General features: G+C 31.0%; 1 protein-coding gene across 1 annotated transcript in view; it reads left to right on the top strand.

Annotated features, from left to right (window-relative positions):
• Nucleotides 1-1391: 1391 nt before the first annotated feature.
• The window catches only part of LOC124536645 (estradiol 17-beta-dehydrogenase 11-like), a 45016-nt gene continuing 20849 nt past the window's right edge, over nucleotides 1392-25558 (top strand). Inside the window, exons 1-2 of the mRNA XM_047113175.1 lie at nucleotides 1392-1683; nucleotides 15002-15434. Coding sequence (XP_046969131.1) covers nucleotides 15125-15434 — 310 coding nt within the window. The 5' untranslated portion in view covers nucleotides 1392-1683; nucleotides 15002-15124. The remainder of the gene's footprint in view (nucleotides 1684-15001; nucleotides 15435-25558) is intronic.

Below are 25558 nucleotides of genomic sequence, written 5' to 3'. Positions count from 1 at the left end.
CAAATAGTATCCGGACGAGCTTTGATAGCCAGAATCCCAAATCAATAATACCTCTCCAAGAATATCAATTGACACATAACCCCAGGTGTTATCAATGAAGAAATCACAAATACAAAAACTGACAAAATGTAACTCATTTAAAATTAGTAATAAAGTTAAACAAACCACAGTCAAGAAAAGGACAAGCATGTGAAAAATAAATGTCCTGAAAAAAGGTAAATTAATTTCATCCTTGCAAGTGTATTATGTAGGTATATAACTATCTATTAAGCAAACATGAAATAGTTACTTATTCCACAATTAATTTTAATTAGCGACTAGACACGCTTCAATGGACCTGTTAATGTCTGTACGGCTGTTCGCGGGCTGAAACGTTTGATGTGACAAACAATGCACATCGTCATTTGTTATTCATCCTCGTAAGTCAGATACGTGTTCGCGTATACGCCCATTAAACTTAATGGTTGAATTCGTTAATAATTTTCGTAAGATTTGTAGGAACTTTGTTGCCGTCGTCGAATATTACTTAACCTTGTTAACTAAGTATCGATCATTTGTTATCGATGTGGTTTTTGATTATGTAAGTATGAAATAATAAATGAGATGCGTTGGGAATGTTATTACTTGAAAAATAAATTTATGGGTATCGTGGACAGATTTTCAAATAAGAATTAAATTAGATATATATTCGTTAAGTTACTTTATAATTTTGTCATTATGTTAAAAATAAAATGGCTCACTTATACTTTCTTAAAATTTTAAACGATATTCTCTACTAAATAATCTAACTAACATTTTATCGGTTAAATTATATCTTGGTATCAAAAGAAACGGTACAAGAAACTAACTTTAAAAAAAACTATAAGTGGCTAAATCAGTATTAAGTTTCATGATTAAAAAATATATTTAGACTTGCAAAACCTCTACGATCTGCTTTATAAAGAGGATAAGGTTTCGTATAATCGTTGCGAAGTTTACGAACCATAACGCCATACAGTCTGTCAGCATGCTTGGCCCGTTAAGAGATTAATAGAAGATGTATAAATGCATATTATAATAAAAATATGAATGTATAAATAAAATGTAAAGTTTTCATAATTGATGCAGCGAATATTATGAACGCTAAATAAAGAATTTATTTATATACAGTTAAATGAATTTTTATATAAACATATATGTACTTAACACTTTTTTACACGGTTCTAGTAATCGGTAAATATGTTTTACTAAGTGTGATATACTCTTTTTTGAAGTCGGTTAATAAAAACAGCGTCCCCATTGAAAATTATACGATTTAGTGGCATTGTTTTGCTAATCACAGGTTGTATATATTATCAGGCGGTTCGTGCGGCTGAAGGTCGCGACTCGACGAGGGTGTGAGCCACGAGGGTCGGAGAATGCGCGCGCACTTGCCGGCTCCGTCTCGCCGCGCTCAGTCAGCGCTCAGTCGATCTAAAGCAACGCGCGTTGTAACCGACCTCTCGACTTTTTTTATTATACCGCTAAAGACGCGCGAGTCGCGTTCCAATTTCCAAATTATATTCTTAATTATCGATAATATATATAGTCTTCCGCGTTCGTTCGTTTTAGAACGAATCATTCGAAGATTAAGATTGCAGTGTCCCACAGTGAACGTTATCAGCTGATCGCCCAAATTTCGTGTTAATTTAGTGCAAACATACGGTGAGTTGTCCCAGCATTTTAGTGTTGATTTGTGTTAGGTAAACGTTTTCGCATAGTCCACAAGAGTTTTGAAAGTATTTCAAGGCGATCGTGGTTCTCGCTGCTCTGACTTTGAATCGGATAAATTGATTTTTATCTGATAAAACACCCTTATGAGATTATTTAATTAGGGTTTAAATATAATTTTAAAAAACGAATTATCAAAACATGTTTTTTTTTAAATTTATGATATATCTTATTTATCTGACAGAATTATTAATTAAACGATACAAGTTAAAAAGCGATTCTATATAACTGCGGTAATAAAGAAGCTTATGAAATGTAAATCAGCCTAGTATGCTCTATTTTTCATACAAATTCATGCATAACGTGGTTATGAGAAGGCAAGAATGAATCGGAAACTCTCTTCCGTGGCTTGCACGGTTTATAAACACGACTAAACGTAACAAATACAAATACTATAAAATTATTCTAACAACTCATTGCATACTATTTCATATAAGGTACTTACTTGTATTAATGTTTATAGATATATATTTGTAAAATATGAAAAAATAACATCTAAGCGACAAAAAATGTTTTAAAAACTCTTTCGTCGAACGTTTTATTGATTGAATATTTTTTGTGGTCACTTGACACATCTGAAGCTGTTAAGTAAAGTGAACATGAGCCATTCCAATTACAACACGAAGAGTAAACAGCTTTTTTGGTAATCGAAGTTCCAAACAATATTAATAATTAATTATCCAAGTCAATATAATGAGTTTTACAAGGCGAGCGAGATATCAATGAATTACAAAATATCTGTTCGTATATTTGCAATCGCAGCCATGTTTTGCAAAATTGTGAAACAAGTTACAATATAAACGGTATCTTCTGTAGGCCATTGCCAAAGAAATACAATTTGGTCTGGTTTCATTTAGGGCATATATTTATCGGATAGTGACTGTCATACCATTAATATATAACATATTATACGAATTTTTATTATACTTTGGGACAAATCAAGCTCATATCATTCAAATACGAGTAAATATAATGTGTTCGAATTTTTCATGATACTAGATTTTATTAATTATATAGGGTTAAAAGACCAGTAAACAAAATGAACTAATGTCAATAAAGTAAAGAGAAATTACAATCAATTGTAAAATAGATTCTAATAAAATAAACTGATTATTACAATAAAATAAAAAACATTTAATCTTAAAAAAATATATTTTTAAACGAATATACGATGAACTTACAATCAAAAGTTATATTAAAATATAACTAAGATTGTAGCAAGTACCTAATAAACGAAACTATTTACAAAAAAAATATGTTGCAATTATAGAAAATAATATATAAATAGTGTTATCGGTAATATCTTTAGTACCACATCTTCCGAATTCGCAATCACGAGCATGCGCGTGCGCAATTAAGAAATGGCATCAGAAGGCCGACTAGTGCCGGTGTTGGTTGCTTGACTGTTTGCTATCATCTTAAAACCACCACTTAGATAAGACTTGTCTTAAAAAATATGTACATAATAATTTAATTACAAATAACTTATTACACAAAATATTTTAAAAATTGTAATTTCTAGGTTTCATTACGCTAGGTCCGAAAGATCTTTGTATATATTATATGATGTATTATTTTATAGCATTTACATAACCCGACAAGTTATAAATAAATCAAATGCTTGGTGGTATTTGGTTTTCGAAGAAAATGGGCGAATTTCTAAAATATTTTTCATTATAAATCGATCACTTTTTACTGTGAAAATGTTACATAAAATTTTCTTCTTCAATGAAAACTCAAACTGGTTTAAGTCAAATCCTCATCTAATTTAATACACAAGCTATTTTTTATAGTAACTATGGAGTTATATGGTTTTTATAGGGATCCATTGACACATGAGGAGCCAATATCGCTATTTACACAGCATGTATTGGAGTAAACATAAAATGCTACATGATTTTGCAAAGCTAAATTACAGTGTTAAAGTTAAAGTTCTTGATCTCATTGCTTCATACTTGAATTAAGGAATTCAACAAGTTACCATTCATGGCATATGCACTAAGAAAGTTGACATTCAATAATTTAATACAAATTGTCAATCATTGTAGAAAAACTTAAAATATATTCTTCTAGGATTTAATATTTAATAAATATATGCGATTTTCTAAATCCTGTGACTCTATTATATGTGATTACATACTAAAACTTATTTAAAAAAGTACATAAATAGACAAAGCATATTCTATACAAAAATAAATGTATGAACAATAACAGTTAGTATTTATGAATATTCATGAAGTATATATCACTAAATGCAAATAAAAATAATAAAAGTAAAGTCGCTGCGTTTGTTTGATCGCGACATGAAAACAACAAAAGATAGCTACATATCGGTGTTTGGGTGTATAGTATAGTATTGTTTAAATTGGCTATATAGGACTATGCTTAAATGTTATTTGATGCGTGAGAGCAACTACTGAAATTAACGTTTGTTCTTGTAGTTTTCTGTTACAATATTTACATTAATAATGTGATGTAATGAATATGTAGGTTAACATTAATTACATCTTATAATTGACGTTCTTGTAAGTCTCCTTGAGTAAATTATACTTTGATCTCAATTAAAATCACCTATCACTCGTAGACCTTAAAAAAACAATTACATGTTTACTATATTGATGATTTTATTAAATTTTCCTCTGCTGGATAAGTCTACACCTTTTTTCATTTAGAAAATTAGGAGTTTCTAACACGCTGCCCCAGTGCAGGCTGATAGACGGCACGATCACGATGTCGGAAGGCAAAATGCTTATGACATGGTGATCTGTATAAATGTAGCAAAGTGTACCTTGGTTGAATTCGAACCCTTGATATTCGTTAAAAGCCACTTGCCATTCATCACCCACTAATTATCTCGACTCCTTTATTTTTTATTTAAAAAATGTATAATAATCGCTTTTCAAATTGTTCTTAACGTCCGTGACTTTTGACTACAAGGGTAGATACATTATTGTTCATGGTTCCCTGAAATATATCAAAAACCTATCCAACCACATTATTATTAATAGTAATGCGTAAACATTGTTTTTAATATAAACAAAACATTAATGACGTATTGTAAGGTCAGATAATTTGAATCAACGGTAAATTAATTTGCAACACAAAACCTTTTACTAAAACAGTAAGATAAAAAATATATTTGTGGTCATATAATGTAGTATGTATGTGTGAAAAATATTTATTAGTAGTACAGTTGTAAACTCGGGTTTGATTCATTTATTTGTCTACAGCCTTTTGTGCTTTTTTCTTTGCATATGCTCATCTGTTTATTCCTTTACAATCGTTACATTTTTATATTTAATGAATTTCATAAAACATGTGATAGGTTTTCCAGCTCTCTTTAATTCGTAGACAAGATAAATAGCACACGCATACAAATTTAATAAGGCAGAAACAATATATTACAACATAATATACATATGTAGGGAAGGGACGTTGAAAAAGCATTTAAATTTAATTTAAAATAACGTCTTGGAAAGAAAAAATAACCGGTTAAAGGTAATTATTTTAAACACTTATGTGTATTAATTATCTTCATATTCGAAGAAAGCAAGATCTCGGGTTTGTGATAATCACTCTTGCATGACCGTGCTTTATTATCAGACATTAAAAAATAATTGCAAATTAAATAGTAGTAACGATAACATTTCGATGTATTAATAATATGTATTTACAAAACCAGCTTGTAGGCTGGTAACTTTATGCATCAAAATAAATAAAATATCATAGGAAAAAATTTAAATAATTATAGGTGTTTGTATGTTCTTCTTAAATATTATGTCGTTTGTGTGAGTAGGTCTTTTATAGATTTGAACATGATAATATACATATTTAATTACATAAGAATATGACAAATTCAATATTATAATCGAGAATTGAGATATTTCCAAATTATATCTTTGTACTTTTTATTTTCAATTGAAATACTTGAAAATTGTTGTAATAGTAGAAAACCGTTGCTGAAAGATACAACCAAATTATTGCGTTCACTGTTGAAAAATATAGGCAAAGGCAATTCAACAAAAAAATGCTGTTAGCTCATATTTTGGGCACTATTTCTCGAAGTCATGATTTTTTATTTGTATATTTATTAAGATATATACATGAGATTAATTTAATATAAATTAAACTTCGTCACCACATCAATTTCGAATAGATAACGAATACATAATTAATTTGATATAAATTAACGAATTATAATATATAATAAAATAAATAAATGCTGGCTAACATTATCTTTTAAACAAAAAAAAAAAAGAAAAGATTTTAATGAATGATTAGTAACTATCTTGTATAGATAGACTTTCAGGCATAAGAAGGTTTTAAATTTTATTTTTTGCTAGTAAAATAGCAATAATATTATTCGCATAATCCGCGAACACATCGATTAATTTGTAAATTTTCGTCGGTCGCGTAACTGTGTAAAACCATTTCTATGCTTCGATAATGTATTTTCTGGGTCAATGCCAGCCTCACTAACAAGTTATATATTTAAGTCGTTAAAACAATATGAAATCAGTTTTTATTGAGCTTCATTATTACGGAATTTCATTCGGATGTAAATTGTTGATAAACATATATGGGAATAATGGGAAAACATTTCATTCGAATTAGCCTTTATAAAAACATATGTGTACTTATAGTTCGTTTGCGTATGGCCATAAGGAACGAGATGTGTTTGCTTGGTACCAATGTTCGATTCCCGTTTCAAGCAAATACAAATAAATAAAGATACACATCGGCTGTCTTGTGTATACATTTGTAAGTTATTACAAAACGAGTTAAATATTTTACCATGTTATTTCCTATAGTCTAAATATATAGTTTTATCGGATTTACTAAAATATCAAACCATTTGAAAGTAATAAATATCACAGCAAAACATTAAATCAGTTAAACCGGTTACTGTGAAATCTATCACACATAAAAATGTTGTTCGTATGTGTGAATAAACGTTAAGTATTAAGATGATAAACCAAAATTCGGGTCCAATGGCCTAGTGAAAGCAGAGAAAGCATAAAAAGGAAGGCGAAAGACAGCCAAATTACCAGTCAACGGTGCTTGAGAACGAGCCTAGTAAACTGGTTTTTATATTATGTCAAAATATTCATTCTTTTGCGTTGATACGTTCGTGGTTTCATTTATATCTGTCTCTTTTTGGTCATTAAAACAGGAATGATTTAAATAATGCATAAGTATTCCGGGATTTAAAGCGATTCTAATTCAAAGCAAAATAATTTATATGATTTAAATATACTCGTATTATCATTAAATGTATACATTCGTTATGGTTTCTCTCGTTATAATTACATCTTTTTAAACTATCTACGAGAATACACACATACACACACAATTATTATCCCGTTTTAGTCAAATGTAGTAGTGGTAGCTTATGAATGGATTTTATGATTAATTGAAAAAACGCATATCTACATTTGTGCAATATCTAACGGTGAATTAAGTTTAAAGAATAAATTAAGACATCGGATTTGATTACCGTTAAACAAGCGTAGAAGCAATCTTTTTTATTATAATTTGCGCGCAACAATAACTTAAGTTATTAATCGGCGTATTGTTTTATTAGTCGGTTAAAATTTATTCATAAACTATCTTTATCAATGTAATATTTTTAAATTTTTTCTTAGGAGTTTGTGCAAGCTTCGCTTATTATTCTGTATATACTGTTGTTTTACTGTTTTTTATGAGAACCACCCTTGGAGTGCTATTAAAGGAATAAATCAAATCAAATCCTCAGAATAAATCTGGGAAAGAAAAGGAAAAACCCGTTTTTATTCGTTCTTTTTTTAAAAAACTGTAAGAGTTAGAGCACACCTGAGTATGGGGTCGGAACAATTGAGAGTACTTTGTACCACTCAGTTGTTCTACCACTGCTATGTCAAACATTAATTTTATGTTAACTTTCTGTTCAATCAAAGGCATAGACTTGATACCTTTGCTGCCTAAAGCTTTCGAAAAATATCATCGCCTAGTCTGTACACGAAACAATAATAGGTAGTGTGAAGAAATTAGGCACTTTTTGAGGTTGTGTTCTGAAAAATGTTTTGCGTTTTTAACGTTGACTTGTTTGTAGGATTCCTGGTAAAATATGTACTAAAAAAAGCTCACCAATTAAGTTTTGTTACACCCTTAATTCCCTCGTCGTTAAGGGAAAGTCACCTGTCATGGCTAATGCTGTAGCTGGCTTCTTATATCGTACAGTGATAGTATTAAACTATGATAATCCGTCTAAAACATTTAAAATACTGCCTTAATCAAAGCAAAAATGTAAATATATTTACCTACCTACTTTATAATAGCTTTTTTTATGGTTTTATATGTAATAGGCTGGTTGATTTATCTATTGGTTAGTTCGAGACGCATATGACTAAATTCAGATGCGAAACCGAATAACTTGATTACCAATTGATATGTGATGCGGAAATCTGCGAAGAATTTGTGGCCTTGTATCTTTTTAAGTAAGTTGAAATTACATCAACATTATTTTGAAATTTTGTCCACTTCACATGTAACATAGGCTTGATATAAATTTGGAAAACTGTTCGTAACGTACCTAATTAAAATGTTTAGATGAGTGTTTTAATGAGACTCTCTCGCGGCTAATTTTGTAAGGTTTAAATGTAATGAAACCGTTTTATTTAAACCGTAAATAAAAATGCAATTGTATCTGTTTTTTTTTTAATTGTGTAACAAAATAAAATCAGTAATAAAAATTGGAGCAAGGCCGTTGACAAAGTGCACTTTTGATAACGATTAAAGTTGAAATTATATTTAAAAGTTGAATTTGTGCAACACGATTGATAAATATTTAGAGAATTGGGACATCCTTTAAGCGCTTTATTATAGCTATATATATTATCACGAATATTAGATGCACATTATTTTCTATTTAACAAAATTAATCAAACGAATAGGAACTCAGATAAATCAAAGAAAATAAAACCAATTTTCGTTAGTTCAATTTGCTTGATAATGTGATCAGATGATTCAAGTATTACGATTTATCAGTTAATTGACTCGTGTTCAGTTTTACCGTCTATACTTTTGTGAATCAATGTTACATTAAATATTACCATTTTACAGCAAAACTCACACATTTATTATTTGAAACGTTCAAGCATTACGAAAACTGAAATGGAATTAGAATAGTAGGTACTGTTTCATCTTAGATAAAGCCCTAAGAATAGTTATTATAATTACTAATATTTATACATACTAATATTTATAATTACTAATATTTATAAATGGCTAACTGTCAATGGGTTGATGGACATTTGACGACTGATGGACATTTTATCCACAATGCACCACAAACACAAAATACCCTCTTCCTCTAAAAGGCAGGCGAAGACGCGGGCGGACACTAGTATTTTATACGCCATCCAACCATGAGGTTAAACTCGAGGTCACCTACGAAATTATATGAACCATAACAGCTGATATGATTACATAATAATTTGTGGATGACATTTATTAGTTAATATTAATTTCAAAAGTCTTTAGTAATGCTGAATTTATACACAGGCACATGTCGTGCGGGCCGAAATGTGTTATGTAGAAAATGTGGATGTTGCAGCACTTGGTGTCGCAAGCGCAGCGTGCTATTGAGATATTGGAACGAATGTAGAGTAACTTGTGATGCGAATAGATGCGAAACGTTCTGGACTTCCACAGATTATAATTAATAATTACATCTAAACAAAAGATAGTTATGAAATTGACATATGTAATAAAAAAATTGAAATCGATTCACGTACTCACACAAAAAATATAATAAATCTGTTTTTAAGGAACTTTTAAAATGAAATGTTTTATTAATAATCAATTTAAATATAATTCAAGAAAACACTTGATTGTTTTTTATAGTTACATGCAAATGTGGCACGCTAATATGATGTCGCGGCCATTTTTGTTATTCTATAGAACAATCGGTTGAACGCACTCCATATTTCATACTTCGACGATCAAATGCTGATCACAGACTTACGATTATGTGTCATTGTATATCGGTATCGTATTTTAAGTCCATGACCTTCAATGTGTTCAGTGAACACTTAATCGTATGCTTTCTACATTTTCGGACATTGATTGAGAGGCAGATTATAAAACGATTTTTGAAAGTTTAATGTCTTTTCAAAAACAAACTTCTTTCATACTTATCATGGCGATTTTGTTGGGAAAATCGACAATAAACACTAGACCATTTTTAATAGTTCAAGATCTACAATTTTTCGTATTTTCTTAATTTTAACATGTTTATTTGATTAGACTTGTAAACACAAGATCAGGAAAAAACCCACCACAAGTCAATAAATACAGATAAACCTCGATATATTAAAAAAATGTTTGTCTATAGTCATCTCACTTGAAACAAGTAGGTACCGATTTTTTAAAACGGTATCTGTTTTATGATTTGAGACAGCGATACCGTTACTTATTGATGTCTTATTATCATTCTTTTAAACCTTTGCAAGTTAAGTAATTATTCAACTGAAATACTTAAAATCACAATTTAAGTGAAATGTGTCAACTTTAGCAGACCTTGACAGTTCGCTTGCAGTGGGCTCGGACAATCGCATTCACTTATTTTAATGATATCTTAATAATTTTTAAAAATACAGTGCAACCTCGATATAACAAATCGCAAGGGAACAAGTGAATATTTGTTATATCAAGTAATTCGTTGAACTGAGGTTTGTTATGTTGAGGTTAGGTTGGTCTAAAATTCGTTATAAAGAGGTAAAAAAATTCATCTCAATATTACGAACTCATCTTGTTGTTGTTGCGAACAACTTCTACTAATAAATGATAACACATTTTTATCATATTTGATTTTGATCAAAGTACCTATGTATTTTGTTTTTGTATTTCCTATTTAAAAACATTTTGGTAGGTAACAAAAACTTTCTTAGATTAATAATCAAAATAAAATGCAATAAATTCCGTAAAGTTGGGGATATATCTTGGTGGGAACTTTATATAAAGGTTTTGGATTGACAATATTCGTTAATTAGAGGTATTTATACTTTTTCTTGACACTTGAAAATTCGTTATAAAGAGGTTGTTCGCAAAAAATGTTCGCAATGTAAAGGTATATTTTACATTGACTCTTATGGACAATTCAATGGGATTACAAAGTATTTGTTAAAACGAGGAATTCGTTATATTGAGTTTCGTTATATTAAGGTTGCACTGTAATATGTGTTTGTTTGTTCTCTACACGTTTCTAAATTATTTATGTGACCTATTGTAATTAAGATTTGGCTTCTGCGTGCAAGAACAAAGGACCAAGAAAAAAAGCAAGATTTTTCTTTTTTCTTTGTCCATTGATTAATTTACACATATACTGACTATGAAAAGATGGATAGATTGTATTATTCTAAAAGTTTTATAACTTGTAACTAAATAAGTAATCCGTAAAAATGCCTATTTCCTGTGTCATAAGAAATGAAAAAATTTAAGTTAAAGTATATACTTATATCATATAGGTACTGTGCTACCTCTTAGATAAATAAAAAATAATTATTTAATGGTACGTTAAAAACATTTATTTAATATTGATGATCAATCAAGCCACGTACTTAATGTTAAAAAATAGCAATTATGTTTTAGTTAAAGTTCAATCACAAGGCAATTACAACAACTGACTACAATATCAATTCAATGATTTAGCGTCCGGTGCGGTGTAACAGGTAACCGGTATCTTTTAATATGCCTGATGCCATAATACAGACAGCTATGTTATTTTACCTAGTCAATTCCAGAACAGTTAGTCATCCGTCAGAGCCAAACGTTTCAAACAGAGTTATTTACTTATTATAATTATTATACCGTTAAAAACTGACCTATAAATGATATTTCTTGGGTTTTAAAATGTACTTTCATTTTGTGAAATGTCTAGTTTGAATTTAACTGAAACTTATATTGATATAAATTTACTTTGAAGATTGACAGTCGATGGTTTGATAAAAATTTAGATAACTGCGTTATTTTCTGAATGCACTGCTTAAATACCATCGAATGATAAAATTATAAATTTTATTTTATTCTTATTTTTATTTTCTTTTAGCAAAAGTATTTTGGGATTATAATGGCAATTTTGTTTTATTATTTAACATGGTTCCATTATTAATATAATCTATTTAAAATCTTTGAGAAAGTTTTCAAGAAAGCCAATAATAATTTGGTCTTATCTTCATATGTATATTAGTAAGCTTATCCACTGGCTGCCTTTTGAAATTGGCATTTGTAACGTTTCACTATGATGTACAACAAGCAACAATGGTAAAATCATTATCAAAAGCAAATTGTACTAAATTGTCGCGCGTTTTCTAATCAAGTAAATTGCCTGTATGTGATTGCAAATCGTATTTGTAGCTTCAGGCTATAATAATGTAGGTGCAGTACTTGTGATTTTTTTATTTCATTGACCTTGATTGATGGTGTACAGCGCTTTAGCTCAGCTGTTGCAATAGGTTGCGTTCACCGACCGACGATAGTTTGTTTCGACACCAAGCCGATGTATGGAGAAGTGTAGTTTCATTCGTAAGTAAGCTACTATAGCTACCGTAATGAATATTCCTACGAGACTTGTGTTGATTAACACAAACAACAACAAAAACTAGTTTTAACAAAATTTACTAACATTATAAGTATGAGATATTTTAATTTTGTTACTATATACATTATACATATTACGGAAATTAATTTTTATTTTTATAATATTATTTAATTCATTAAAAATTAGGTACGACGTAAATATAAAATACAATAAGAACAAAGAGTTATTATAAACTATAATTTCAATTAATTGCTTGGTTCTTAATTATCTGTCACGAACAGTTAAACCTTTTTGAAGTAATAAATGAATATTGTCGCTAAAACGTAGTGATTGTAAAGTCACTTCGATTATCGCGACAGGTTCATGACAGGCGCGGGTGCGATTCTGTCGAAACGTCAAAGAACTAAAAAAGAAGGTATGATTGCGATATTACCTTTATTTTTTTAAATTAAACAACACGTTTGGCCTTGTATCCGCTGTAAAATTTTATCTGAATATCAGCTTCTTACAATACCTGTTAAACTTTCATACCTCACAAAAATATACCTTTTTGGTAGTAATTAATTTTAGTAATTATAGAAATTAACTACCGTATGTACCTTAACCTTAAATGTTGCCGTAAACTAACATGATGATTGAGGAAGTATGTCTTTTTTTTTATTCTTGCTTACAATTTTTTGGTCTATTAACTAAAGATAATATATAACAACGGATTTTTAGAAGTGTAAATAAATATAAACAAAATAATTTGTTGCCAATTATAGTCTTCAACCATTTGTGGTCCTTCTCTTAGGGAGGACAGGAAAATAAGCAACTTTAACATGGAATTGAAGCGATATCATTGGTCGTTATATCTTGAATAATCTATGATATTCACTATGGTTTTAGCTATATATCTATATTTTTGTAAAAATTCTGAATTGTTATTATTATTCTGAGAAACGAAAGTAGCTACGATATGTCGGTAAAATACATTTTTTTAGTTGAATATAATTTTAATATTACCCGATTATAACGTTAGCGTTATTTATCGTTTAGTTATTAAGACAATGACAGATATTTGACAATTACATTTTAACGCAACCTGATCCATCAAGTATAATGTATTAAGCGATTATAACGCTACAAAGTAAAAACAAAGTAGTTTCCTCCTTCCCACTGTCTGCATGTCCCTGCGTAAGCATAGACCTTTAAAACTACGCAACGGATTTTGTTGCGGTTTTTTTTTTAATAGATTGAATGTTTTAAGAGGAAGGATACAATATTGTGGTCACTTGCCTTACTATTACTAAAATATATTTAAAAAAATCACACTCATTATATTTTGATAAGTTTCTTTACCAGCCAACCAGTTCTATATAACTGCGAAATAAATATAAATAAACGGAGTGAATTGCGATTTTAATCTTCAGACACCAATAAATCACTACCTCGCCGCTTCGGTTTCGAGGTATGCAATATAAAAAACGACGTAACTTTATGAAAATACATTCAATACGATATTAATACAAAATAGAATTATGTGTACCTTTAATGTACTCGTAACACGATGACAAGGTAATCTGACTATCGGAGGGACTTCATGCTCACGACCAAGGGTCGTTACAATTATGTATTACCAAGTTACAATTATTTACACTCTCGAAATCGAACAACTTATAAGTTACAAGTTGTTCGATTTCGAGAGTGTAAATAATTCCTAACTCCAGATTGCTACTGAGAATTACTGGACAGTAAAATAAAATAGCTATTATTAAGCTGGCTCAAAAGGCTTTTCGCTGTTTTTTATAACACAAATATAATTCAATTCAAATAAAGAAAGAAAAATAATTAAGCGAGTCAAAACGCGGGTCAGCACTTGTCTAAGCGCAAAAAGGAACATGTCAGTAAATTATTCCTAAGCGAATGTTTTGTGCACTAATTTCTTAACATCACATCAAACGCAAGTAGGTATCGTAATGGCAACGCATACAAGCTGTGTCAATAATTTATAATATCACATTAAGTAAGACACCGATTAATCTCTGAGACATTTGAAGTATAATGTGTATTCAAAATTGCAAAACATTATTGGTTATGAATACCGTAGCTATTATTTAAATTGACACAACTTGATATTCAGATATCTTAAGAACACCGTTATTTTTTAATAACGCTGTCATAAATATTCTGAAAAAAAAAGAAACTATAAGCGACATAAATAAAAAACCTTTTTGTGTGTTTACTCGTTTTATTTCGAGCTTGATTTGTTTCTTTCGAATGTCAACATTTATAAAGAAAAAAAAAAACAGTTTAAGCAAGACACGTGCTAAACAGCGATTAATAAGTTAAACCGGTAATTTCTACGATATATATATATATATATATATATATATATATGTATTTATATTATTTTATTTACGGCTGTCTTCGTCTCCAATAAAATTAAGTGACTTGCGAATTTTTTGGAAGTGCAGAAAATATTAATAAAATTAAATTATGATAACGCCGTCAAGAAACTTTACTCGTAGCTAATGTTGAAGTACAGACTAAATTTTAATTTAATTTAATTTAAATATCACTAATTAATTTTTTTTTTCTATTTTTTATTAAGAAAAAGAAAAAAAATTATCATAGGCATATAATAAATTACAATTATACAATTATAAATTATTTAACTCTTTTTTTTTTCAGATCGGTTGAACGTGCCGGAGATTAAATGTTGATGGAAATACATTTATGACAAAGAAAAAAATCGAATAGCAAGTAATGCTTTGTAAAACAAATAACTAATAAGGTTTAAGTCTGTAAAACAAAATGGCTACTGAGTCACAAGAGTATATGAATGGAATAAGAAGGCCTGGACCCCTAACGAGAGAGATACCAGAATGTATGCGAGATAAATACACAGTTATACAGACTGTTTTGGACGTACTAGCATTTTTAATGCTTGCGATCGGTTATGTAATTCAAGGAATATACAAGTCAATAGTTGGTATTCCAAAGAAAGATCTGAAAGGAAATATAGCGCTTGTGACGGGAGGCGGCGGTGGCCTTGGGAGTCTCATTGCCCTGCGTCTGGCCAGGCTTGGATGCGTCATCGTTTTATGGGACATCAACAAAAAAGGTCAGTGACAAGTTATTAAACAGGTTCAAATAATCTCTGCTTGCATAATTTACGATTGAGATTGGTGTTGCTTAGTCGACCTTCAAAATGTTTTATGAATGTTTGTTTTAATTATTCACAAAGAGTTGTTATACTACTTTATTCGATATTTATTCTAAAAATAAATCACTATTTTTTGTCTCTATATCATATTACTTTTAATAATCTGATGGGAAAACAGTTTACTATAAATAAAGTCTACAAACAAACATTACGTACATACAATGCATATTGTAGGAGGTTTGTGTATTGCATAATGTAATATATCATCGTGGTGATAATAGTGATGGACAGTAGGCATTCTCTGAGCGAACTAGCAGTTGTTAAGCCAGGCCTGCCGCTAGCTGTTCTGTCGCCCGCGTGCAATACCTATTATGCCGCCCTTTTTTTCGCTGCAAAAACACATACCACTTTTCCTCCACATGAGGTGGGGGCGGGGTGAATACCTGCTAAAAACCCAACGTCAGCACCCACTCCGTCTTTTCGGAGGATGTCACAAGATCGTTTGTACATACTACCGTGAAGTTCTAACGGTAGGCTCACCTCTGCGGGGCTCCACTTCCTAGGGAGTTCTCAGAGTACAGAAAACCTTAACCCCGGGACAGTTATGGCGGGAGGAGAAGACATCCATAGCGAAGAACCCTTCTTCTGGTCTTTTTCGGCGAAGCGGGTCAGCAGCACTGTTCCCACGGTCCCGTAAGATTAGAGCCTTGTTACGAGCATTAAGGGAGTCTAACCAAATAGGTGTATTTTCCATCCAAGTACAGAATCGGCAAACAAATCCCATACCATTGCATCGAGGAGTGAGACAAGGGGACCTTATTTCCCCCAAATTGTTCACTAATGCAATGGAGGATATGTTCAAGACGCTGAACTGGAAAGGACGTGGCATCAACATCAATCGCGAATACATCTCTCACTTTAGATTTGCAGACGACATTGTTATTATGGCAGAAACGTTGCAGGACCTACAGCAGATGCTGGCTGATTCTTCTGTGCGCATCGGCCTACGGTTGAACTTGAATAAAACCAAGGTCATGTTTAATGGACATGTTCTACCGGAACCGATTGCGATACACGGTACCGTCCTCGAAGTTGTTTAAAAATATGTCTACCTTGGGCAGACTTTGCGATTAGGTAGTAGGAAACAGCCTTGAAGACGAGTTGAATAGAAGAATTCAGCTAGGTTGGGCAGCGTTTGGAAAATTACGTCGAATCTTTACATCGTCGACCCCACAGTGCCTTAAGACAAAAGTCTTCAATCAGTGCATCCTACCCGTCATGACATACGGAGCCGAAACGTAGACACTCACGGCAAGGCTAGTCCACTAGCTGAAAGTCGCTCAGCGTGCTATGGAAAGGGCTATGCTTGGCATTTCTCTGCGGGATCGCGTCAGAAATGAGGCAATCACCCAAAGAACCAAAGTCATCGACATAGCCCACCAGATTAGTAAGCTGAAATGGCAGTGGGCGGGCCATATTTCTCGCAGAACCGATAACCGTTGGGGAAAACGAATTGAGTTGAGACAGCGTCTCGGCTAACGTAGTGTAGGACGGTGGAGTGACGACTTACGCAAGGCGGCTGGCAGGAGCTGGGTGCGAGTAGCCCAAGAACGATCTCAGTGGCGTGTAATTGGAGAGGCCTATGTCCAGCAGTGGACGGAAATGGGCTGATGGATTGGATTGGATTTATTTATTTACAATAAATAAAAAAATACAATGCCATAGAGCGCACGCAGGCAAGGTGTTCACTTAACCACCGCCTCCATTGCCCGGGACTTCAGGGTGTTTTAGGGCATCGATGGTTGAGTGACCCGCCCTGTTTCCCGAAAATAGCTCCCCAACCAGTCGCAGGAGATCTGTCGGTAGTTATTCGGTAACAGGAACGCCGTGTGTCCGGAGCTTCCCTCGCAAACCACCATAGGGGCGCCCCTTTGCTCTCTGTTTACTTAACGCCTTCTCAGTCCTTTTTCAACAGGCGATGTTTGGCCTACAGCTGTTCCTTTAAGTTTGCGTTGAGCAAGTTGCGCCTGCGACAGCGAACGTATGGGCATACGTTCGCTGTCCGCGCCCGGTTTGACGGTGCCCGTAGCCCTGCTATTTCGAGCGACTATCAATATACCTTAAGGCGCGATACCCTTCAAGCCGCCCTACATCAACGCCCTACTACAAGTAACGGATACCTAATCTACCAATTGATAAAGGGGATTCTCCTAACTTCGACAGTACTGTTTTTCATAGGGTAACAGACGACGGACTTTTAACTTTACTCAGTGTGCGATATTTTTCGATGCTTTGAATAATTTATTCTACTTAAGGATTTGTGGGAATTACAATAATGACTTGAATTAGGTACGTGATGTATTGCTCAATTTGCCGCCCCCTGGGCGTGCCGCCCGCGTGCGGTGCACGCGCTGCACACCCGCTTACGGCGGCCCTGTGTTAAGCCTAAATGCATTGTCATAATACGTGACGGAGTCGTTGTCATTTTAAGTACTTTTAACCGACTTCTAAAAAGTTCTTTGTTTACTTGTAACTTTGCTATTTAAAACTACAAAACCATTTTTATTATACCTTCACTAGGATAATCTATAGTCTATTCTTATTGATGAAGGAGTAAAGTAACAAGCCTGATTTACATATGCCATGCCATTTGATTATAATAGCACTGACTTATTATGCACTACAAACAGTTCTTAAGTAATATCTTTATTTATAGTACAACACTATGTCACTTAACTATTATTAGAGCTTCTTCGATATACAAAACGATTTTCATTTCACGAATGTTTAACACTTACCATAGACTATAAAAATTGTAGACCAATTGTATCAAGTCGATTAAACATCATAGATTTTTTTAAACGTTCCATGACTCCTCTGGCTGGAGACATACTGCCATAACATAATTAAGTCTTGTTAAAATATTTTTATAAAATAATTAAATGAATTAAAAAATGTTGTGGTCATTTGGATAAAAAAGAGGACAATTTAAACGTTGAAATAATATCTCAAATATTTTTCGACGGATACAGCAATTTACTTCTTCTTTTAATTAAATAAATGACTTACTTTCTTTGCAACAAGAATTAGCGAAGCCATGCGGTGCATAATACAATTACTTTCTAACTGTACTTAATGCAAACTAATATTATATATATACATATGACTCAAAACGACGATGTACTATCATCATACTTTGTATAATTCAGCGCACTATCCTAGAATTGTGCTCTTTTGGTGTTCCATTTTTGAAAAATAGTATTTATAATATAATAACTTATTTTTAGGTAGGTATTAATTGCAGCATTTTTATTTAAAAAAAAAACAATTCTGACATTAAAAAAAACGTTATATTAATATTTCGTTATATTTTACTGTATTATTTTTAATTTTTTTCCTCATAATATTGTTATTAAAAACCTATTACGTAATTAAATGTTAACAGCACGTCAGTTTTATAATGCATTATTGAAATAAATCGTTATTGATAGTGTAATTATTATAATAGTACCTCTATAATAATTAAACGAATCTCTGGCTAGTTTGTATATTTTTTAGCTAAAGTCGTGACTTTATTACGATGACATAAGCGTTAATACAAAAATTTACATTTAAAATCTGAGATTTAATATTGAAATAAACAGTCTCTCCAGTATTATGAAACTACATCGTATTCGCTTGGAATAAGTTATAGTAATAAAAAAGGCATTTCCGGTAGTCAGGCTGATATAACTACAAATTCGTCTGGTAAAAATCACGTATTCTATTTGAGTTTAAGTATTATGAATTGTTTTTATTCAAACGTGTAAATAAATAGGTACATTGTTAACGTCCTTGTCTACAAGTATTAGTTGCACGCTTTTTTATCATCTGCATGATCTCAGTTTGAATAATATTTTCTGACATACGGTATACGCTGTTCGAAGTATAACATTCTTATTTATAAACATATCTCTAACTATAATGTGGTCATCGATCGTTTGCCCTTCAAGCGTCGCTGTCGAAACCTGTCCAATGTTTACTGGTCAAGTGACCCTAGGCCAAAGTCGGTGGTGCAATAACTGATCAATAATGGTAACCAAATATTCCTTCTAAACTTGCTAATGTGCTGTTACAAATGACATGTAACTTATTATTCAATCATTCAAGTTTACAATATTAATATTCTCCTAACATTTAATAGCCATACATGGCCAGGAAGATTGGTTTAGTAGACTTTGCTATTTAATATAACTGATGAATTTTGAACATCCTGTGGAAATGAAACGATCGCCTCAATTTCGTTTCAAATTCAATTATAAATAAATTGGTGTAGACCAAATATATTACAGAGACCAATTAACTGTATTAAGGATTATTTATAGTTTTAAAGTATTTGTAAAAGGTAATTGCGTTGAATTGTATATTATTTTTTTATTTATAGCATCCGCTAGCAGAAACAATAGAATTCGCTTGCTTAAAGTAATTTTAACACTTTAAACGTAACACCAAAATATAAACACCCCGTTGTCATACTTAATTAAACACAATCTATATATAATTGTATTAATAAGTGTCAAAACATCATAGTGTTGCTATCCTTTTAAAGTACTATTAAATAAGGTTCATTTAGTGATTACAAAATAACTCACAATGGAATTGACAACAGTCGCATGTTATGTAATATCAACTCAAAGTGGGGCACTCATAGTTAATAGGCTCGAATTTTCACCGATTTGAATACTAAAATTCCATTTTCTCAAAGCCGTTATTTAAATTTTTTTATAAGATTCGAGAAATCACGTCGTCGTCGTGATGAAGTTCAAGAGTCTGTGTCAAGTGGAAGTAGCGTTTAAAATATTTTTAAGTGCCCTATTATAAATATGAAAACAAACATTGAATACTTGTCAATTGCTAATGTAATATAATAATGTATCATATTGCAATGTTATAGAGCTTAAATTATTATAAATCTATTCAATCCCAATTAATACCTTTAACTATATAACCTTGGCAGATGGTAAGGATATCGTTTCCTAGTCATACAAAGAATTAATTTGTCTATGATGCTAAAAATCCTAAAAGAACTTGGGCTGATTCACTAGCACATATGACTGAAAATATTACTATCACCTTTTAACACTATGCAATGGAAAGAGCTAGCAACATTTTTATTTCTCAGATAATTTTAATTTATTGACTGAATAACAAAATCGTGACTACAGTCTTAATTTTATTCACATATTATGTTAATTTTATGCAACGTTTGTTAAAAGAACCATGGTTTTTAGTGCTTTAATTACTTGACGGCGCTATGAGCTCTAATCGGCAATTAAAACCACTATTTAGCAACATTTAAAACAAAACCCATTCCTTACAGCAAAGAGATTTTTATCTCGACTGTAATGCCCTCTTATACAAAGCGAACAAAATGTAATTGGATTGTAACTGTTTTGTAATATAAATAATGGGCGTATGGCGTTTATAAATCGAATCAAATTAAATGTATTTTATCTAAGTAAACAATGAAGCGTTTTTGAATTGTGAGTATTTAAATACTACCAACGTTTCGGAAAGCAGCCTCCAGAAAGAACGACAATAAACTTTCATAGTTGCTCGTTTAATTAAAATTCCACAGACATTTTTAACTTTGCCGTTTCAAATCAATTGTAAAAAATACATTGGTAAAGAAGGCATATTATTCGGTACAAGATTATGTAGACGATAAAAAAAGCGTGAATTTAATACTTGTGGACTTCTTGGCAGGATAAAGTACAAACATATATAATTTTAATCAACTAACATGACTGTATTTTTAAATGGTAAAAAAGAGTAACTACTGAATTTCTTGCCGGTTCATATCGGTAGGACCTACTTTCCGAGCCGGTGGTAACTTCACTTAAAATAGTTGTTAAATGATGATTCAAAAGTGCATATAAAAGCCAACTTTAATAAAGTAAGTGATTTTTGATTTTGATTTTCAAATAAACAGAATTACAATACTTGTTTTTTACAACTTTTGTGTACAATTATTATTGTAATATTTTTAACTCATTTTTATTTTTAAAATCATTCCACTCTTTTATCATTACATTCTACTCATAACTATGCTCTTTGTTATGAAAGCATTGTCTTAGTTTTATTTCATGAAAATATAAGATGTCCTTTTTTCTGTTTCATATAATTCTCTGTTTCGCTATTCATATTTATATATACAAAACCTAACAGCAAATATATTATTATTGATGAAGCTTTATAGATAAACACATGAAACTGTTATTTATACTATAATAATATTTAAAGAAAACTACATATAAAAACAGTCTTATTCCTTAAAGATATTTCTCTTAGCAACTTGAGTACTTACGTCTGTAGATTATGCTGTACCTATACTATTATTTATTAGAATAACGACATCCTGTACAATGTCATTGTCAACTACACTGTGTATAAATGTTTCGAGACAAAAGAATTGTAGTTAATAAGATTACTGATTGTGTAACGAGGTGTCTTAAGTTATTCTTATATATTACTTAAAGAAAAGTTAAAACTGACTGACAATGCTCTGCCAAACCGGCGGTTTATAGGACGAAATTTTCCACAGAAAAGTAGGTAAGCAATAAAAATATGTTTTTAAAGGAAATCTCCAAAGAGGTTACGGAGATAAAAGTTTGTATTGAAAAACGTCATTTCCGATGCTAGAATTGCGGATATCCGTACTAAGGCTTATGTTAATTAGTTAAATATAGTTACAAGTTTAAGCTATTTTGTAAACACATTACTTAAGATTGTATTGATATGTATTCTTTGAGAGTTATTCTTTCGAAATTGGGTGTAGGTTACAGAGATAAGTGTATCTACCGTGACCAAGGCAAAAACCTCACTTGAAAACTGTAATATTACAAAAAACGGTAGGCTTTTGCTTAATTAATATATTAATAAATAATTTAATAAAAGAATAACGCGATGTATAGCACAATATATATCATACAAGACATCCACGTTCCTAATTATTTCTGCAATAGTTCAAAACTTTAAAGTATGCATCCAGTTTTAATCAAAATTATAACATACAAACCGATTTACCGATTACGTAGAGAAATCCTAAAATTATAAAAAACACTAATAGTGACAGCAGCTGTGTATTCATAATAAGTTTTCTATCAATATTAAATGCAATAATTCTATTTTTAAAAGAAATAACATAACGATATATATTTTAATGAGATTTATATTAAAATAAAACCTTAAAACTAGCACGTGCATGTGCGTGATAATTTGGAACATGTCAAATTCATCAAATATTCATTATCATGTCATTTAGGTTAAAGATTTATTAATAAAAGTTTATCGTTAATGATTTTAAAATTAATTTGATATGGTCGCGTGCGTTTTGGCATATTTAAAAATCGAACACGTTCTAAGAACGGGTAATTTAAAAAGATGAATTTAAAATCTTAGTTACCTACAACACAAAACGTTTTATGGTCATGCAATAGTCATATTAATTTTCCGTGTACGTTCTATGGAACCACGTTACGATTTAAACGTATTAAATTTTCAATTAAATAAGAATTATACTATACTTATATACTTATACTATATGTTGGCATCAAGCACAAAATAAAATGTTTTCTGAGTAATATTGTTAATATTACGTTTACTTTAGTAATCGTATTAAAATAATAATCACCGTCAATATCACAATGGCGGTTAATGTACCCAGCCATTTTAGAACACATTTAAATAAAAAAGGCTTTTATTGTGTACAAAGTGAAAATACCTTTGTGTGTGTCTTTTTTATATCTTGTTGCGTCATTAACGCAATAATATTTATCATTTACGTTATATAGTTACCTAACATTGACGATTATGTTAATTGTTAAAAATAATATTTAAAAAAACATAAACAAAATACACTTAATAATTTTAACAAGTATAGTATAGTATAGCTTAGTTAAATATCTTAATCATATACATTATAATAAACCGCATTGATTAAATAAAATTAAAAAAGTACACGATATCTGTCTGATGATCCCCTAATGATGCATAATTTACATTGCTAAGACTCAGCATTACAATACTCTATGTATTATTTTATTTTTAAGTTTCTATGTATTTACTTAATGATGTTCCTTAGGTAAATATAGATATATAAACTTCGAAAAATAAACGATAAGAACTAAGATTAACGCTAAAGAACTCGAGTTAAATATAAAATATTATATTGTATAAAAATATTATAAAATATACATTTTTTACAATTATTTCTTTAAATATATTCTGAAGATAAAATTATACTTATATTGCATTTAAAGATATATTCGGTAAATATTTTGATTCTAATATCGACGCTATAATTTGTACCGCATATACGGATACGGCTAGTTGTCATTGCATCTCATATACATAGTTCTAAGCTATTTTTGGAGTTTCATGTGGTTGTAGGTGAAAAACACACGTCGAGAAGTTAGCTTTAAACAGTTGCAATTCTTCAACCAAACCAAAAAAACAAAATATAAATACGAAATAATAACGTATCAAAATTATTTTTATCTTAAATAATTGCAAATTTTGTTTTTAATTTAACTAACTACAGGCACAAGGGACATAACATCTTAGTTCCCAAGGTTAGTGGCACATTGACGATGAAATGAATAGTTAATATTCTGTACAGCGTCATTGTCTATGGGCGATGGTGACCACTTACCATCAGGTGGCCGATCTCGTACGCTCGTCCGCCAACATATACCTATAAAAAAAAATTTGCATGTAAGTCGAAGTCGGCTAATTGTGTGAACGGGATGAAAGATTATCATTTGGTAGGTTAAAAGCTGATAGAGCAGGTCAATGTGTGAATTGATTCATAGGAAGAAGAGTAGATGGTAATGGTAATGTGTCTTTTTTTGTCTAGTTTCTAATTTTTTAAGTGATATCCGTTTAAAGCACAAACAAAAAGTAAAAGTCCCAAGTTGACGTCAAACAAAGTGTCAAACTAAAGGTCAAGTTCTTCTCATATACAACTGAATATCTTTGTTAATATTTAGTTTTTCCTGTTATTATATTCGTTTTATCTAGAAACGTCTCGCTAGAAACTTGGTTTGGACCAACACAAGAAGATTTTCTGTCAATTTTCTATTACTGGTCCCAAATATTAAAAGTTGCTATGATACTTACCCTTGCATCGGAAAGCATGTAAAATCGTTTGTTATGCCGTTTATATCAATATATGTATATTATAAAGTAATTAATTATAAAGTGACTTTTTTGGTACAAAATTTTGTTCTGTTGAAAAATTAGTCTACAAAACGATTTATTACAAAGCATTTAGAATATTTTTATGTACATTATTACCTTACATAATGCACGATATAACTAAAGATATGTAAACTATATGGAAATTATATGATAGTTTGTTTTTATTAGCATAAGAATTATATAGGTTGATCACTTAAATATTAACATACTTAAAATAGCTACTGTGCAAATTGTGACCACGTGTGATGGAAAGGTAACAAGAATACTAGCAGAAATCTTTGCATATCTTCCTGAATTTGAATCCTTTAAAAATTTTAACAGTCTTATCCATCCATCCGTCAGCCCATTTCCGTCCACTGCACTGGACATACATAGGCCTCTTCAATTGCACGCCACTGAAATCGTTCTTGGGCTACTCGCATCCAGCTCCTGCCAGCCGTCTTGCGTAAGTCGTCACACCACCGTGCCCGAGGACGTCCTACACTACGTTTAACAGTCTTAATGTAACTAGAAAAAGCAATAAGGTGGGGGTGATTTGTTTTACAACGATGTTCTCACTCTTAAACTTTAGTTTCCAAATGCAAATGAACTTGAAAAGAACATTTGTTGCAACAAAAAAAACTTGTTTCAGATGTCGATTCTTATCTAACAATTTAAAAATCTTGAAGGTTATCGTATAAATTATTAGCAAATGCACCGCATTAACATGTTAACACGAATACATTAAAATAGCTGGGATATCAACCATAAATTAAAATAATTAATGTAGGTATATAATCTCTTTGAGATGTAACATTGTAATTAAATAAAGGGTAATCTTGTGAGGTCGTATTCACCCAAAG

The sequence above is a fragment of the Vanessa cardui genome, chromosome 17 (assembly GCF_905220365.1).
Source record: "Vanessa cardui chromosome 17, ilVanCard2.1, whole genome shotgun sequence".
Classification (NCBI taxonomy): Eukaryota; Metazoa; Arthropoda; class Insecta; order Lepidoptera; family Nymphalidae; genus Vanessa; species Vanessa cardui.
The sequence above is the reverse complement of the archived record's forward strand: the minus strand, read 5'-3'. Positions and strand labels throughout refer to the sequence as shown.